Source organism: Perognathus longimembris, chromosome 6 (genome assembly GCF_023159225.1).
Source record: "Perognathus longimembris pacificus isolate PPM17 chromosome 6, ASM2315922v1, whole genome shotgun sequence".
In the NCBI taxonomy this organism is placed as follows: domain Eukaryota; kingdom Metazoa; phylum Chordata; class Mammalia; order Rodentia; family Heteromyidae; genus Perognathus; species Perognathus longimembris.
The window spans coordinates 10,583,879-10,602,324 of NC_063166.1; the positions used below are offsets into that span (position 1 = coordinate 10,583,879).

The 18,446-nt window shown below is 44.2% G+C and overlaps 1 protein-coding gene across 2 annotated transcripts in view; it reads right to left on the reverse strand.

Moving 5' to 3' along the window:
* Positions 1–329: 329 nt before the first annotated feature.
* The window catches only part of Rnf8 (ring finger protein 8), a 29,961-nt gene continuing 11,844 nt past the window's right edge, over positions 330–18,446 (reverse strand). Inside the window, exons 3-8 of one of the 2 annotated variants that reach the window (XM_048347840.1) lie at positions 16,802–17,536; positions 14,705–14,764; positions 11,106–11,195; positions 9,829–9,936; positions 6,428–6,632; positions 330–835 (exon numbers count right to left, since the gene is read on the reverse strand). In XM_048347840.1, the coding sequence (XP_048203797.1) occupies positions 819–835; positions 6,428–6,632; positions 9,829–9,936; positions 11,106–11,195; positions 14,705–14,764; positions 16,802–17,536 (1,215 nt within the window). In that variant the 3' untranslated portion in view covers positions 330–818. Of the gene's footprint in view, positions 836–5,084; positions 6,633–9,828; positions 9,937–11,105; positions 11,196–14,704; positions 14,765–16,801; positions 17,537–18,446 lie in introns of those variants that run through there. The other variant, XM_048347839.1, reaches the window with a different exon arrangement.

Below are 18,446 nucleotides of genomic sequence, written 5' to 3' on the forward strand. Positions count from 1 at the left end.
GCACATCAAGTTCTCGTAAGTTCACTGTCCCCATGCTCTCGACATTGCTTTGGAAGTCTGGAAACCTCTCCAGAGAGGAACTCACCTACTGTGAAACAAGGTAAGCCTAAGTCGCAGCCTCTGTAACCTCCGCCTCCAGCATAAGAAGGGACCTGCTGGGGCGGGCCCCTACCGGGGCACAGCCTGGGCACGGCCTCGCGGGCCAACATCACGAGAAGTGAGTGCATCATCTGCCAGTCACTTGGCTGTAATCTATGAGCTGCCAGTGTTTGCTTGTGAGACTGCCTGGGAGCTGGAAGAGAAGGAAGGTAAATACACCAAAGCCCAGCTGAGCAACCAATAGCTTTTACATTTTATTTCCAAGAAATGACATCTTGTTTTCACAGAGAAGAGGTAAGGTAGGCTCAGAATACAGGCTGCCAGCGCAGGCAGCCATGGAATGAAGCCAACTCTTCAAAACATACATCAACCGAAATGTTTGTGAGGTACCAAAAACACTAACAATTTAAATAAAACAAAACAACCAAAAAACAAACCCAGAACTCAATCCACTGAACCTGTAGTGAAGAACTTGAAGCAGCCAGTGTGTGATCCACAGTGCTTCAAACAATGATGTTATTGTCCATGTGTTCAACAGCAACTTCTTCAGAACAGCAGCTGAAGGCAAGGAAGGAGGCCAGCAGGGCTAGGCACCACACCAAGCAATACGAAGGCTTCCGAACTCAGTCTCTGTCCACACAGCTTCTCAGCTGACCTCCAGAGCGGCCTGAGCCACAGCTGGAGAACCTTGTCTTTCAAATGCATTCCGAGCAAGCTCTTCAGGACAGTCTCTTTGCTTGGGAGAGAAAGGAAAAGCAATGAAGGAGAAACCTGCATTCCCTCCCCTGGCCTTCCTGCTTCCATCTTTGCCACCCTGTCTCTCTTCTCACAGCAACCAGAGTACAAGGAGAAAATAAAACCAGATCATGTCACACTTTGTTCAAAACCTGCCTTGGTGGGCAAGAGAGCACTGCCCTCGCAGCCTCCAACAGCAACAAGGTCTCACCGGCAAGTGCCAGTGGTCACCTTCAGGACCCCATGGTGAGGCTCCCCAGTTACTGATTCCTGCCCTGCACCGCTCAGGATCTATGTACAGGTGAAACAAGCAGGTAGTCAAACTCAACAGTGTATGCACTTGGAGTGCAACGAGGGAAGGCCATCTCCTAAACTGTAGAAGCTTTTCCCATGCTTGCAAGAGAAGACCCCCCATCCCCCGGCCCCCAATCCCAGAACACTGACATCAAGGAAGGCTTTTTGACCTCTGGCTAGAAGGACAGCTCTGAAATCATAGGAAGGGACTACCAAGGCACAAGAAACTCTAGGCTCAAGGACTTTCTGGGCTGCTATCCCATCTCTCCGTTAATCTCACAGCTGATCCCCAATCAAAGGATAGATGAGCACGAAGGATAGTGTGATCATCTCAAACTGTGTTAAATAAGATGTTAAATAAGGGACATCTCAGTGTGATGGAAAACAACTTAAACAGAGGAAACACATTTTGACCAGGGGAGGAAGGAAAATAGTACACAAACAAGGAGACAGAATGAAAGTGCAGAGTTGTAGGGGAGGAATAAGAAACTCTAGTATATCTGCTAACTTTCTATCTCACAATGACTTTTAAAAAGTCCTATATATAAATATTTTAAAGTCACGTCTTATTATTCAATATTTGAGTGTGAGAATGTGGACTCCCTTAACTCCCTGACTTTGTTGAGCCGTTTTCCTTGAGAGGTGGGCAGGAAGGCTGACTTCATGCACATGGCTTGAACTGGGTGGGTAAGAAGTACCTGCTAGGCTGGGGATGTTGCTCAGCGGTGGTGTTTGCCTAGCGCACATGAACCCTGGGTCCCATCCTCAGCACGGGGGGAAAAAAGAGGTGCTTGCCAAATAAGGAACATGGAGGTATCCCTATTTGCCATTTGAGAACACAGTCTAAAATGATCACAGTATGGCAGGAACTGTCCGTCCAGTGGGACAAGGAACTGTGGGCTGAACTGAAACACATGGGTAGCCAGAAGGTCCCCGCAATTATTTCCTCTGGGTGAATGGATTTGCTGCTGTCACTCCCCCAAACATACCTTGACAAAACTCTGAATTCCAGCAAAGGAAGATGGACATTAAAGAGAAAAAAACAACCGGGACAGTGGATACGCACTCCAGAGGCCGGGCTTGGCATTTCTCCTGTTCCATGTCTGGAGTACCTTCCTACCAGAAGCCACCAAAACCCACAGGCCAGGTGGTCTAACCTGAGTGGGTCTTCCCAGAGAGCCTCAATTCTGGAGAAGCCTCTGTCTCAGATTCACAAAAGCTCACAAACTCTTCTCCCCACCTCAGCTCCCTTGAAAGTCCCCTGAAGGCCGTACTACATTCCCATCAGCAGCCTCAACTCAGCAAAAGAGTAGCAAGGGAGCAGGGGAATGTAATATTTAAAAGTCCAAGTTGAAAATTAGTGCTCTAAGGAACCAGCAAGATTTTATTTCCATATTTTAGATCTTTGATCAAATCCATGCATGCTAGGCAAGTGCTTTACCACTGCGATACTTTTTGCTTTTCTGTCTTCCGAGTACAATCCAAAGGAAATGTTGGACAAAGCAAAAGGTGAGAAGCTAACAGACCCATCAACCAACTAAACCCAATGAGAACAGGAGAAACAGAAAGGAAATAACTGACAGACACTGCTCTCTCATCTCACCAACTCCCCTATAACCAGCTGCAAAAATACCTCTTCAGCTGGGTGCTGGTGGCTCACAGCTGTCATCCTAGCTAATCAGGGGGCTGAGATCTGAGGACCACAGTTCAAAGCCAGTTCAGGCAAAAAAGTCTGTGACACTCTTATCTCTAGTTAATTACAAAAAGCTAGAAATGGAGCTGTGTCCCAAATGGTAGAGCACTACTAGACTTGAGCAAAAGAAGCTTGGGCCTTGAGTTCAAGCCTCAGTACCAGCATTAAAAAACAAACAACAACAACAAACAGTAACAACAAAACCAAAACCCTCTTCCTCTCAAAAGAATCTCCTAGAATCTCAAAGAGCAACAATTACTCATGCAATAAAACTCCATTGAGACATACATTATCTACTCCAGTTCCAGAGAATTCTCTCTCCAACTCAGAAACCAGCATCAGAGTAACTTTCCTCTCCCCTCCTTTCCCTTCCCCTCCCCTGAGCTGCATTTATAAGAGACCATGGGTAATCAGTTATGTGGCTCTACTCCTAGCCTGGAGATACGGAACTCCAAGACAGCCACTAGCCAAGGAGAAATCTGAGCACAGGCCATCTGCATGGACACCCCCATATCACAGGTAGACATGTCTTCCTCTCTGAATTCCTGAGAAAAGCAATCCCTGCTCAGGGCTGGCCTATGGCACTAGAAATGACAATGAACTGTTTGCTAATCCCAGATTCTAAAAAACAAAAAACTCCTAAGCACTTAGGAGTAAATCAGCTTTTAACCACACCAATCGGCCCTAACCACACAAGGACGGGTTGGTATTTGAACGGTGAGTTTTCTCTAAACCCTATACTGCAGCCCAGTGAAGCTGCTGATGATTTGGCACATCCTTCCCTCAATCAGGTCTCAGACCTTCTGAGTATCTCTGGAGAACACCTCATAGCTGCATGCTGCGATAACTACACAACTGGCGATGGTTGCCAGATCTGCTGGGAGCAAGTGCACACAGAGGGGAAATTGACTGTTTACTGTGCAGCCTCCTACTGTTGCCAAAAGGCCAAGAAGTACCTGCTTTAGCCTTTGGAGAAGAAAGGGAGGGGTGGTGGCATTTACTGTGAACAAGCAGCTCTGTGGACGGAGCTGAACAGGCTGCTTGTTCCCTTCCAAGGCCTTGTGAAGTCACCTACTGTGTTTGGACTACGGAGAAGTAACCCAGGCAAGAGGCTGGGCAGAGACTAGGCTCAGATGTCCCCACATGACACAAACAGCACACTTCAGCTCAAAGGTCATAACCTGATCCTGATCAAACTGAGTTCTGGGACACTGCCTCTTGCAAAAGGAGAAGTGAGAAAGAAGAAAGCATTCCCAGGCCTCAGTAGGTAACTGCTCAGCCTTGCTGTCATCTAATACCATGTGAATATGGAGTTTTGTGGGGTTTTGGTGGAGTGGAGTTTCAACTCGGGGTCTTGTGCATTTCTAGCAAGCACTCTGTCACCTGAGCCATGCCTCCTCCAGCCCCATCTGCTTTCATTATTTTTCCAGGAGGATCCCGATACCCCTATTTCCTATTTGCACTTCTCACATGGCTAGGAAGACAGGGTGGTAAGACATTGCCTAATTTTTTACTGGTTGATATGGAAGCTCAGAACTTAAAAAAAAAACAAACAAAAAAACGGGTTAGCTTTGAACTGTGATCTTCTCAATCTCTGCCACTAAGTAACTAGGGTTAATACATGAGCCACCAGACCCAGCTGATTATGTTTTGGTAAGGGCCACAGGGGTAGGGCTGGTGGTCAGTCACTGCTTTCTCATGCCTGTGTGCTTTGCTCATGCAGTTTGCTCTGACCGGCAAACCAACACTCAGGGAACCTGAGAGATTCCACTCAAATGTGTAGCTTTCTCTCACCTCTACCTCTCTGAGGCCAGAATGGCCCATCCTCTGAAGTTTCCCAACTCCTCCTGTGAACCTCACCAGCTACCTCTTTATCTTCCTGTCTCTTCTACCATGGGTGCTGTGCTTACTAAGACATGCCATGTTTCTCTTTCCCCATTTCCAGTGAAGTGTTCCTATGGAATGACAGAAGAGGGCGTCCTATCAGAATCAAAAAGCTCTTGGAGGTAAAAAACATCTGAGGGAACTCAGAACTTGGTACAAAGTTGGGTGCTAGTGGCTCACAACTATAATCCTAGCTACCCGGGAGTCTGAATTTGAGGATCACAGTTCAAAGCCAGCCTGGATAGAAAAGTCCATGAGAAGGGGCTAAGAAATGTGGTTTGGTGGTAGAGCACTTGCCTAGCGAGCATGAGGCCCTGGGTTCCATTCCTCCATACCTCATAAACAAAAAATAAATAATAAAAATTAAAAGAGAAAAAAATGCTTTTAAAAAAGAAAAGTCCATGAGACCCCATCTTCAATTATCCAGGAAAATGCCAAACAGGAAGCATGGCTCAACTAACAAAGTGTCAGTCATGAGCAAGAAAGCCAAGTGAGAGCCTGAGGCCCAACATCAAGTGCTGAGGTACAATCAGAGGCTCACGAACATGGGGCTGCAATGGCCAGGTGGCACATGAAGGAGCAGCAAGCTCCTGATTCTCTGACGGTCTATATGTATAGCCAACTGACAACTGATTTCACAGCATTGCCTCTGAAGCCTTCCCAAGCAGTGCTTCATTAGCTCAAGGGACTGATCATGATAACTATATCCACCCTGCATTTGTGTATAATGGACCTCTACTCTGCAACAATCCTTCCTACCTACTACCTCCTGTGCTTTGCCCAAGACACATTCTTTTGCCACAAAGGTATTTCCATCTCAAACAGAGTGGCTTGCAACCTTAACACAGCAGGCCCAAGTGTGACAAGATCACTTTAATGAACAGACACTCTCTACAGCAGCACAGTTCATCAGGGAAACTCACCCATGCTATCCCTAATGGTCTTATACAAACGCTGACTGGGAGTTTTTTTTAGTAAAACTAGCAGGATTCCAAAAGACAACACAGTAGGGTTTATACTTACATACGTCCATACAGCTCTATAGTCCTGTCCAGTCGGTCTAATGATGACTCTAATAGACAGGACATGTATATGTGTTCAAGTATTCTGAAAATTGAAAAGCTTTTTTTTTTTTAAGTGCCAGTACTAAGGCTTGAACTCAGGGTCAGGTGCTGACCCTTAGCTTTTTTGCTCAAAGATGGCTCTCTACTACTTGGGCCACATCTCCACTTCCAGCTTTTTTCTGGTTAACTAGAGATAAGTATCTCACAGACTTTTCTGCTTGAGTTAGCTTGGAACATCGATCCTCAGATCTCAGCCTCCTAAGTAGCTAGGATTACAGGCATGAGGCACTGTGCTAGCACCAAGTTGAAGTGATTTGTAAACACACTATAATTGCCTACTCAAGTGACAGCAACTTAACTATCTTGAACAACAGCACCATCTAGTGATCAATAAGGCAAACCATCTGACTGTGTTTTCTAGTCAACTTTCTTTTATCACCTTCCCATGGCTTCTGCATTCCCTATGTCCAAGCTACAGGGTTAACTGTACCTGAACTCTCTGCTGACACAATTAATTGAACTTCCTTTATCATCTCATTTCTTCCACCCCGTCTTTAGCTCACTCCCTTTCCCAATCACAAATAAACAGATAAATAAACCTGATGAAGTTTGGAGGTAAGTCCTTCATTGAGAACTAGGGGTTTTCTGACCCACTCACCTCTTCGTTCCCTAAGGAGAACAATTCGTCGTTCTTTCACTTCTGAGCTTAGAGTGACCACCATCTTATTAATGCAATTATCCAGAACCAGGGAGTAAGTTTTGGACTTGATGTCCTGCCGGCAAATAGGGCATTCTGTCTTTCGCTTCATCCACTCATTGATACAGTAGGAACAGAAACTGTGGGCACAGTTCAAGGTGACAGCCTATAACACAAGTAGGAACACAAAAATCATACCTGTTGTGGTTACTTTCTCAAAGCTGTCACAGGAAGTATTTTCAAAGCAAAAAGGAAACCCACTCAGTCTTTTTTATTATTATTATTTTTTTTTTTTTTTTTTGCCAGTCCTTGGACTCAGGGCCTGAGCACTGTCCCTAGCTTTTTTTTTTTTTTTTTTTTTTTGCTCAATGCTAGCACTCTGCCACTTGAGTCACAGCGCCACTTCTGGCCATTTTCTATATATGTGGTGCTGGGGAATCGAACCCAGGGCTTCATGTATACAAGGCAAGCACTCTTGCCACTAGGCCATATTCCCAGCCCCCCACTCAGTCTTATGTAGTATACGGTGGAATTGTTTGTGTGTGTGTGCCGGTACAGGGGCTTTAACTGGGCCTGGGCACTGTCCTTGAGCTTTTGTGCTGAAGGCTAGCATTCTACCCTGGAAGCCACAGCTCTACTTCGAGTTCTTTGGCAGCTAATCAGAGATAAGAATCTCAGATTGTCCTGTCCTGGCTGACTTCAAACCACAGCCCTCAGACCTCAACCTCCTGAGTAGCTGCGATTACAGGCTGAGCTACTGTCTACCTGGAAGGGGTGGAAATTTAAAGCTTCATGTTAGGAGATTCATTTCCTCCTTTCTCAAAAGCTATAGACATAGTTGTCACAGACTCGGTTAAAGTCATAGATCAGACCCAGGGTAGTAGACTGATTTGTTTGTTTTTTCTGCCTATTGCTAATGTGGGCGAGTCACCTGGCCAAAAAAAATGTAACTGGATATAAGTAGAAGAGGGCTGGGAATATGGCCTAGTGGTAAAGTGCTCGCCTCGTATACATGAAGCCCTGGGTTCGATTCCTCAGCATCACATATGTAGAAAAAAGCCGGAAGTAGCACTGTGGTTCAAAAGGTAGAGTGCTAGCCTTGAGCAAAAAGAAGCCAGGAACAGTGCTCAGGCTCTGAGTCCACGCCCCAGGACTGGCAACAAAAACAAAACAAATAAACAGAAAACAGCACAACAGCTTGACTAGGAAGTATAAGGTCCTTACTTCAATCCCCAAGTTCATCCCCACGTTCATGATGATGAAGAATGCAAAGAGGCTGGATAAAAAAAAAGATCTAGAACATGTTTTGAGGGGTGAGCAAAGGGGAACACAGGAATGGAGGGAGGAAGGGTGAGCAAATGTAGTCACTATGTACAGTATATAAAAAATAAACCATGACACTGGGTGCTGGTGGCTCATGCCTGCAATCCTAGCTAGACAGGAAACTGAGATCTAAGGATCGTGGTTTGAAGCCAGTCCCAGCCTGAAGTCAGTCCCCAGTCTGTAACTCTTATCTCCAATTAACCACCAGAAAACTATAAGTGGTGCTGTGGCTCAAAGAACATGAGGCTTGAGCAAAAAAACCCAGGGACAGTGCCCAGGCCCTAAGTTCAAGCCCCATGACTTACCAAAAAAAAAAAAAAAAAAAAAACTATGTAAAGAGAGTAGGGAATGGAGGAGAATGAAAGAAGGGGTGATACTGACCAAAAAGTTCTGTATTCATAACCCTGACTTATGAATTGTAACCCTATCTATACTTAGTAATAAAAAATTTAGAAGAGAATTTAAAGCATTCATAGGCCACTAACAGTCCCTGAACCCCTATGTAATTATGCCCATCAAAAGAGAAAAGAAAAAGAAAGAAGTCTATTTGAGAGGCTCTTCTGAGTAATCCTTTGGGCCAGAGCCCTTTTCTGATGCAGGAAGACAAGCCATTTTCTTTGTTACACTTGTTAATGCTCATCTTCTAAGTAAAACTTTTTATGAGGCTCAAAAGTCTTCATTCCTGTTAGGATAACAGTGGGGAAAAAACACAGGAATTATATGTTTCTACAAAGGTTATGTCAATAAAGCTAGAAAACAACAGCATTATTTCCCATATGAGATAAACTCATAAATAGGACTAAAACTTGTCTGATTAAAATGAAACGCTTGGGGCTAGGACTATGGCCTAGTGGCAGAGTGCTTGCCTCATATACATGAAGCCCTGCGTTCCATTCCTCAGCACCACATATAGAAAAAGCTGGAAGTGGAGCTGTAGCTGTGGCTCAAGTGGCAGAGTGCTAGCCTTGAGCAAAAAGAAGCCAGGGACAGTGCTCAGGCCCTGAATTCAAGCCCCAGGACTGGCCAAAAAACAACAAAACAAATAAAATAAAATGAAACGCTCTTTTGTTTTGTGGTACTGGGGCTTGAACTCAGGGCTTTGCTTTTGCTGGGAAGGTGCTTGACCACTTGAATCATGCCTCCAGCCTCTAAGACTGTCTATGAAAAGTAAATGGTAGAACAGGACAGGCAACACAAAGCCAAGTACACTGAGTTTTTTCTCCACAACAGGGAATCAGCTGACTAGAAACTGTGGGAAACTACAACCTGAAGTCAAACTGGATCCAGGACAAAGGAACAGGTCTACTGGAGGGAGATTTTTCAGAAGGTTAATAGACCCAGCTTCCCTAAAGACTGCTGGAGAAAAGGAAGCATTGTGTGTATGTATTTTCCTTTTTAAAGGAGTCTGAAAAGACTGCCATTTAACAGCCTGAGTTTAACACTTTTAGTCTAACATGAACTGCTCACAAATGGTAGAAATTTATGAAAACTAAATGAGCTGGAGCAAAAAATATGACAGGATAGCAAATGGTAGCCTAGGACAGAGATGTTTCCATTTCAAAAGCAGCCTCGCAGTCCTTGAAATATATGCAGCTTTTCCCCTGAATTCCCAAAGTGACCACAAATCAATGCCATTTAGCACCCTGTCTAAAGGGCTGCTCTACAAGCCACTCTTGGCATTGTGCCCATGCTGAGTAAAGAAAGAATGGCTTTTATTGAGCAGCTTTGTTCAGATACTTCACAGTCCTAATGCTACGTGGCCCTGTTTCCCTACCACCACCCAACAATGAGATAAAGGTTTTATTGAAATGTTAATTGTACTAAAAGAAAAAATTCAAGTCAAAAAAGAGACAATCAAGAAAAGACTACAGAACCTAATGAGAAGAGGCCATCTTCAGACACTACTTTGAAATCAAAATAGCCAAAAATTCCTGGAATAAAAATCTCAAGAATATTTCCCTGCGGTAGCAACCTGAAAGGCCCCTGCAAACCCCTCAGGGCTGGCAAAGTGCAAGGGGTGAGCCGCTGCTTCTCCTCACCTCAATGAAATATTCTGAGCAAATAATGCACTGGAGCTCATTCTCCAGCACGTCATTCATGTGGTTGAGGACTTCCTCCTTCTGGGCTAGCACCTTATCCTTTTCCTCCTGCAAAGACACACAATGCCACTGTCATTTGAGAAAACTGATGAGAATGCAGATGCGTGCAGGGAGCTAGGTTAATTATCTGGAATAGGATTCAGAAAGAGTTTAAATTAAAAATTCATTCTGGTGCAGCAAGCCGAGAATGAAACACTTTCCCCATGGGTTACTGTTCCTCAAGAATTGCTTTCTAATCCAGACACTAACTTCCTTCTTTCCTTCTTGTCCTATTGCTACAGTCTAAATGTCTGGAACCAACTTGGATTTGATAGGATTCTCTTGTGCTTGTTTTCTTCATTTATTAAGTATATGTTAGTTGGGAGACGTAATATCATTATTACATTTCTATATATGTATACAATGTACATGGACTGGTGGCTGGGTACCAGTGGCTCATGCCTATAATTCTAGCTACTCAGGAGGCTGAGATCTGAGGATCATGGTTCGAAGCCAGCCTGGGCAGAAAAGTCTGTGAGGCTCTTATCTCCAATTAACCAGCAAAAAACCAGAAGCGGCACTGTGGCTCAAATGGCAGAGTGCTAGCCTTGAGCTGAAAAGCTCAGAGACAGGGCCCAGACCCAAAGTTCAAACTCCATGACTGACCCCCCCCCAAAAAAAAAAGAAAAGCAGAAAAGTCAGTTAACACTGATGGGTGTGTACTTTCAGCTAACAACAACTGACTGATCAGAAAGGAGCTGCCTTTTGAGGAAAGGCAAGGAAGCACCGCGCCTTCCCGCCCTGCACCAGGCCCGGTGCTCACTGGTATTACTGCTCTGGCTCGGATGGGCATTTCCATTTATAACACCAAATTTAAGAGTTCCACTGGTGTGATAAGAGAGGAATTATGTAAATACATCAAAACGAACTATCATTTTTGAATGACACCCCACAGTCTCATTCAGTGACACACCCTGAAGGAGCACTCACAATACAACGACTAGAATGCCAGATGCCAGTGTCTTGTTTCCAGCATTTAGTTTCTGGACAAGGGAAAGAAACAGATCTTGCCCTACAGGCAGAACCTTCTATAAGCCTGAATAATTTTACAGCTTATTTCCCCAGAGGCAAGGAGCAGCCATAATCTCTCTTCGTTCACCATAGCAACCCATGCACTGTCAAAAATGTTGAGCTGCCTGTACTAACCGAATTCTAAACCTCTATCCTCTTTCTCGTACCTTGGTCTGCTCCAATTCTTTGTTCTTGGCTTGAATGATTGTTTCAAAGTCCTTCTTGCTGCGACTGAGCTCTTCCATTAGAGCCTGATGCTATAGAAACAAAGCAGGTAACACACTCAGGATGAGCTATATACAGACCCTCCCTTTCAGTCACACGTCTGCTTCCTCCCCCTAGTCAGTGACTTTGGTTCAGGGACCAAATGGATTGTCAAATTCAAAATAACATCTTCTTTTATTCAGGATATCCTATCTAACTGCTGCTGCTTTTTTTCACAGAAGGAGATTGGAAGGGTGGGTATCAAATCTGCTAGTCCCTAACCCATCTCAGTGGCCAATCAAATCAATGGAGGAACTTTTACTGCTATTCCAGAGTCTGATTGTGTAAGTATGTTTGGCTCGAGGCCTAGGAATGTGCATTTTATTAAAAAACAATCTAGGTGATACTGGAAACCAGAGCTTACAAATTAGTAACTGTGAGGCGGCTCAGAACTGGAAGCAGCAATAAAATGGGGTTCAGATAGTTTGACCATCATATTTATTGAAATGAAAACCTTTAGTGGGGAGCTGATAGCTCACGCCTGTACTCCTAGCTATACAGAAGGCTGAGATTTGAAGATCGAGGTATAAAACCAGCCTAGACGGGAAAGTCACTGTGAGACCACTCAAAAATTGGAAGTAGCAGCTGGGAATATGGCTTAGTGATATAGTGCTTGCCTAGCACACATGAAGCCCTGGGTTTGACTCCTCAGTACCACATAAACAGAAAATGCAGGAAGTGGAGCTGTGGCTCAAAGTGGTAGAGTGCTAGTCTTGAGCAAAAGATCTCAGGGGCAGCACCCAGGCCCTGAGTTTAAGCCCCTCGATCAACAACAACAAGACTACCTTTAACCTATAATTCTACAAATTACATGCCTCAGCTCATAGGCAACATTGCCTGAACCTGGCCAAAGTCTTATGGAAGCTAGTATGCCTAGAAGCAAACAGCTGATGCACACAATTAGCTGCTTATCCCAAATGTCAAGAAATTGCACATCTATTAACAGTCTAGGTGTGTGGCTCAGTGGTTAATTACGTGCTTAGTATGCATGAGATCCTGAGCCCCATCCCCAACATGAAAGGGAGGGAAAGAGGAAAAGACGGGAGAGGAAGGAAGGAAGGAAGGAAGGAAGGAAGGAAGGAAGGAAGGAAGGAAGGAAGGAAGGAAGGAAGGTTGGTTGCTAGTTTCTTCATATACAAGCATAGAATATACTTTAGAATCTTTCCTTAAATCCATTTTAAAAGGTAGAATAAAGGTTGTTTCTGAAAAGACAGGAGTCAAGAAACAAAATGTTAAATGTGTTTTCCAGAAAAAAAAAAAAAGGAGCTACGTCAGAAGGCCTGGATCTTCTGACTAATTAGATATGCTACTTAACTTTCTTATCTATAAAATAGGAAAATAAGTACACCTACTACACCACAGTGTTGATAAGAAAATAACATTTCTGGGCTGGGAATATGGCCTAGTGGTAATGTGCTTGCCTTGTATACATGAAGCCCTGGGTTCAATTCCTCAGCACCACATATACAGAAAAGGTCAGAAGTGGCGCTGTGGCTCAAGTGGCAGAGTGCTAGCCTTGAGCAAAAAGAAGCCAGGGACAGTGCTTAGGCCCTGAGTCCAAGCCCCAGGACTGGCAAAAAACAAAACAAAACAGAAAATAGCATTTCCAAACTGGACATGGTGGCTGGCACCTGTAATCCTAGCTACTCAGGACACAAAGACAGGGAAGCCCAGTTCAAGGCCAGCCCAGGCAAAAAAGTTCACACAATCTCATCTCCATCAATAAAAGCTGGACATGGCAGAGTACATCTATCATCCCATCTATGCAAGAAGCATAAATAGATCTCATTCCAGGCCAGCCCAAAGCGTAAATGGTAGACTCTACCCCAAAAATAAAATAAATTTAAAAGGGCTAGGAACATATGGTAAAGAGTAACTTCAAAGAGACCTGCAGGGTGGAACAAAAACCAACCATTGCTTCAGTTAAGAGTAACATGTCAGGGGGCTGGGGATATGGCCTAGTGACAAGAGTGCCTGCCTCGGATACACGAGGCCCTAGGTTCGATTCCCCAGCACCACATATACAGAAAACGGCCAGAAGCGGCGCTGTGGCTCAAGTAGCGGAGTGCTAGCCTTGAGCGGGAAGAAGCCAAGGACAGTGCTCAGGCCCTGAGTCCAAGGCCCAGGACGGGCCAAAAAAAAGAGTAACATGTCAGGCTGAGATACCTAGCAAGTGCAACGTCCTGGGTGCAAACCCCAGTACCAATCCCCAGACAAAAAGAGTGACATGTCCCCCTGGCATGGTCATACAGAACCATGATCTGAAAGCACCACAACTCAGCTCAGGGACTTCAAGGCTAAGCATCCATGATGTGTCTTCTCCTGTTTGCCCAGAACAAGTGCGTACATTGTGCACACTGGGAACTCAATGATCCCTTGGGGCACCCCAGGGAGCAGAGCCTTATTCTTTTCTAGTCAACTTCAAACCTGTCTCTGAAATTTAATCTTAACATATTCCAAATGGGATACATACTTCTCTCCCACGCTACAAAATAAAACAACCTCAGAAAAATACCAAAACACCTAATTAACTTTCACTTAACTTTTTCTGAAACTACTTGTGGACCCCTCAAGGAAATCAAGGTAGGCACACTGTCAGACTTAAAATGTCATATAATTTCTAGTACTGTAAGGTAGAGAAATAAGCAATCAATGAATATAAGGAAAAATTCCCATGCTTACTTTTCTCAAGGAGATTTGAGCTATCCCATTAACCTCCTGATAAAATGTATATCAAACTACTGGTCCACGAAACACTTATCGCCAATTAACTAGCAAGTAGCTGGAAGTAGAACTGTGGCTCAAGTGGTAGAGTGCCATGACAGCCTGGAGCAAAATGCCAAGCAAGACCATGCAGCCCTGAGTTCAAGCACGCACGCACACATGTGGCACGCACACACATACACACACACACAAAGTCAAATAAACCAAACCAAGTGGTTCAGTTAAGTGAAGTAAATTCTAGGTAATCTTTTAGGAGAATTTTACTCCTGTGAGGTTACACTACAGTTAAATCGATGTGTTTTGTGGTTAAACTGCACAATCTCAACCTGACTTAAAAGGCTTTACTAGGAACATTCTCGAAATGCTTCTAGAGTCTTAGCTCAAACATGGTGAGCCTTAGAAACCCTTGCAGAGGCCGAGGGCCAAGCCACAGCTCTCATCTCCCCTCTGCTGCCCTCACAGTTCTGCAAGTAAAGCCCCTTCTCACAGTCTCAGGATTGGTTCTTTGGTTCCCCCCCCCCCCCCCCCCACCAATCACTAGCAGGACAACTTCTGCCCAGAATAAGATGTAAGTTTTCATGCTGAGATCTGGCATATCTGTGAGGCTCCAAATCTCCAGCCTGAGGGTGAGAACAGCTGCCACCTGCTCTGTCTGCAGACTGGAGATGCTGCAGAGGTGGGGGCTAAAAGGCAGAGGCCGCCAAGGGGCCATGGGATGCCTGGCTCCCACCTCTTACACACCACTACTCTCTCTCAAGACTAGAACAAGAGAAATTACCTCTTGCAGAGCCTGGGCCAGCTGTTGCTTCAGCTCCTCTTCTTGCTTTGTCTCCAAATCCTGCAAAGTCAAAAGAAAATGAAGGTTTCCCTGCTAGGAGGGGGAAAAGGGAACAAAACCCAGCAGCTACCAGAGCAGACCAGCTGGGGTGAAGAGAACCTGGAAACAATGGGGGGGGGGGGAACAAGTGGAAAGTCCCTCCTCTTATTTCAAGCTGTTGGCAGTGAAGGATTCAAGGAGCTTATCTGTTCAAATATTGCAATCCTCAGAACTGTCAGCTCAAAGTCAACACTTGGATGGTTCTAGAAAAACTACAGGCTTACAGTCCAAGCCTCCTTTATTGGCTAATGAAATGACTTACAACAGAAGCAAACTCAACTTTGGAGCCCAAGATCCTTAAATGAAGACACAATCGCTCATGCTGGCACCATTAAGAATTTCCAAGTTCCTTCCCTCAGTCTGGCCACCCTGTCTCCACTCTGAGTCTTCCACTTGTACCCTCTAAGCTGCTCCTCCTCTCTCGTCTTAGCTTCTGATATACTTCCTCTGCCAGCCCCTCCAATGACTTTCACATCCTCAAATCCTATGCTTCCAAAAGAACTTCTAGGCTCTTTCATGAAAACTGCTATTTAATATGCCAACTTAAAATTGTCATCTTGTTTAATATACTGACTGAAATCTATTCTTCCATTATATTATGTGTATAATACATCTTCTCAACAAGGTAAAACATTTCACAGTAAAAAGAAAACAAAACAAAAAACTATTTGGCTGGGCACTGGTGACTCACACCTGTAATCAGGAGGTTGAGATCTGAGGATCAAGGTTTGAGGCTTGACCAGGCAGCAAAGTCCCTGATACTCTTATATCTCCAATTAATCACCAAAATGCTGGAAATGGGGCTGTGGTTCAAGTGGTAGAGCACTAGGCACCCAGGCACTGAGCTCAGACACATACACACAGTACATACAAAAAAAGAGAAGAGAAAAAAGAAATTCTTTCTGGAGAAGGTGTGATACACTCAATAGGAAGAGATTATTACCCTCCATTAATTTCAAGAAGTCATCTGGGCTGGATAAGAAAAAGGGCACACACATGCAGCCAGCATATACCCTTACAAGACACTTAATCCATGGCCTTTGCTAATCCTACCTGCTCAAGGTCATAGCAGAGATTAGAATGAAATTTATAAATTGTTCAGCAATAAGCCAACATTACTCCTAGCCCTGAGAAGACCCAAACAAAAGCTAAAGGCTTTTTCACTTCAGTTGTGATTGGGCCTTCTTAGTTCTAAGTCAACAATGGGGAGTTCTTGACATTCAACATTACCTGAACAACTGGATGGGACTAACGTGGTTCCTGCCAGATGGGAACTGACATTTTGAGCAGGGACAGAATGAGCTCCAACCTAAAGCTTTGTGCTTGAGCTTGTCATCTAAGCAAATGACTTAGGGATGAGAACACATTTGATCTTACTTGACATCACTAAGAAAGTTAATTGATATTCTACCTTCTTATACTAAAGGCTGTTAGTTTCTCACTCAGCCCAATAATAGTCCTGATATTCTGGTCCCTTTGTATGTTGACTGTATGTAACAAAAGCTTTTCCAGTCTTCCACCTCCTACATTAACTAGGGTTAACTAATTCCCATAGCTAACATACTGTCAGGCACAAGGGTATATTAGCCATCTGACCTACACCTGCTTTGGGCTAAGGGATTTGGCTTTGATTGCATAGCAGGCAGAAATCAGGAAGAAAACTATGGGCTTCGTGGGAGTGTACTGTGACTTTGTGGCATCCTCATCTTTGCCCACCTTCTCCCCTGAATTGATGTTGGGTCTGAGACACCTCTGATTTCTAACCCAGTGACATAATCCTTATGTCCTAGCTGGCTCTTTCAGTCAAGTACCCCATCATGCCCCTCGAAGATGAGATCACTGGGGCTCCTGATCTCATCAACATTTTTGAATTCTCAACCCATTCCTCAACCTCTTTAACTCTTCTGCTCTCATTCCTAGAGTTCAGCATTTGGTCTCTGGCCAGAAACAGCATTGGCTAGAGGCTTGCAAGGCACCTGCCCTCCCTGGATGGTATACCTGGAAACAATGTTCCTCTTCCAGCAAGGTCTTCTCTAGCTGCTCCACTCTGGCCTGCTGTTTAGCTTGCTCAGCACACAGCTGGGACTGTAAATCCTGCAGTTCCTGCTCCATTTTCACAATTCTCATTATGGCCTCCTTCTGGGAGTGCCCTTTCACATTCAGAACAGCTACTTGTTTTTCTTGCATCTGTGATTTCAGCTTCAAAATCCTGGACATACTCATTTTAAACAGATCTAAGCTGCTCTGAGATACTGAGGAGGAGGAGGAGGAGTTTGAGGCGTTCTGCTTCTTATGATGAAGCTCTTTGCCTTTCTGATGAGCCCCTGTGGTCTTACTTGCTTCAAGAGAAGTCAAGTTAAGACACGGATATTCCAAGGGTTGACTTGACACTTCACTCTTCCGATGTGACTTCACTGGATGACCAGGTTCACAGGACACTTTGTTGATTTTAGATTTCAAATTTGAGGGGCCTTCAGCTCCAAGACATTCTAATTCATCTAAACTAAATCTCCTTTTAGTTCTCAAGACTTTGTTTTTTTCTGTCATCTGGTCATTCCTTGGGGCAAGGCAGGGATAGATCTTCTCCCAGTCCTCTTCGGTAACTTCATACTCGTACTCAGCATTCTCTTTATTCTCCAGAGGCACTCCAAGCTGGATGTGGTCTCCCTCCTGGATGAAATAAACCCGCAGTGGTTGCAGACGTTCTCTGTTCAGCCAAACACCATTCAGACTCTGGAGAAAGAGAAACAAACTAAGCTGCCTGATTTTCCTCCACCTAGTGGAATTTCTTTCCTGCTGCTGAAAACCCTTCTGCCTTTTTTGAAGGAAAAGCCTGAGAATAACCAGGGAAGAAAGGCTCCTAAACCAACCACCCTTAGAGCAGCATTCATCAAACAGCACTTTGGCTTTTCACCCTTATTTCACATTCATGCCGCTACAGAGAACTGCCTATCTATATAACAAGCAAGAATCACCATATTACTAGGGGATAAATTACTCAAATATATGCAACAGCACTAAAGACAACTGAAACTAAATCTCTCCTATTGATCTAAATTGAAGGTAACAGCCCATAACTGGTTGAAAAACAAAAAGACTTCTTTTAGTGAAAAAAATACTATCTAATGGTGAAGTCCACGAGGTAGGATTGGTCAGGAAAGTTATTCAAGTACTGTCTCTGTATGTGTTCCTCAATATATCCCAGTATGCACAAATCCAAAAGTGGGTACCCATGCTTTGTAGTGGGATTCAACTATAGGTAGAGCCTGATCTAACTAATGACCACCAGAGGTCCGTGGGTATTGCATCATAGTAGTTAAGACTGGAGCTCTACACTTATTAGCCTTGAGCTCACTGCCCAAATGCAACCCCTTGGGCTTATTAAATGCATGTCCTTTAGCAATTTGTTTATCTTCTCTGTGTTTCAATTCTACCTATGAAACGGGGGTAGTACAGTAGCTATCTCACAGAACAGTAGTAACACATATACATGTGATTTACATGTTATAACACATGTAAACACATAGCATAGTGACTCACATATAATAAATGTTTAGTATTCACTGGTTTTGAAGCAGTACTAGTACAGGGGTTAAAAGCAAGGGAGAAGGGTTGGGAATATGGCCTAGTGGCAAGAGTGCTC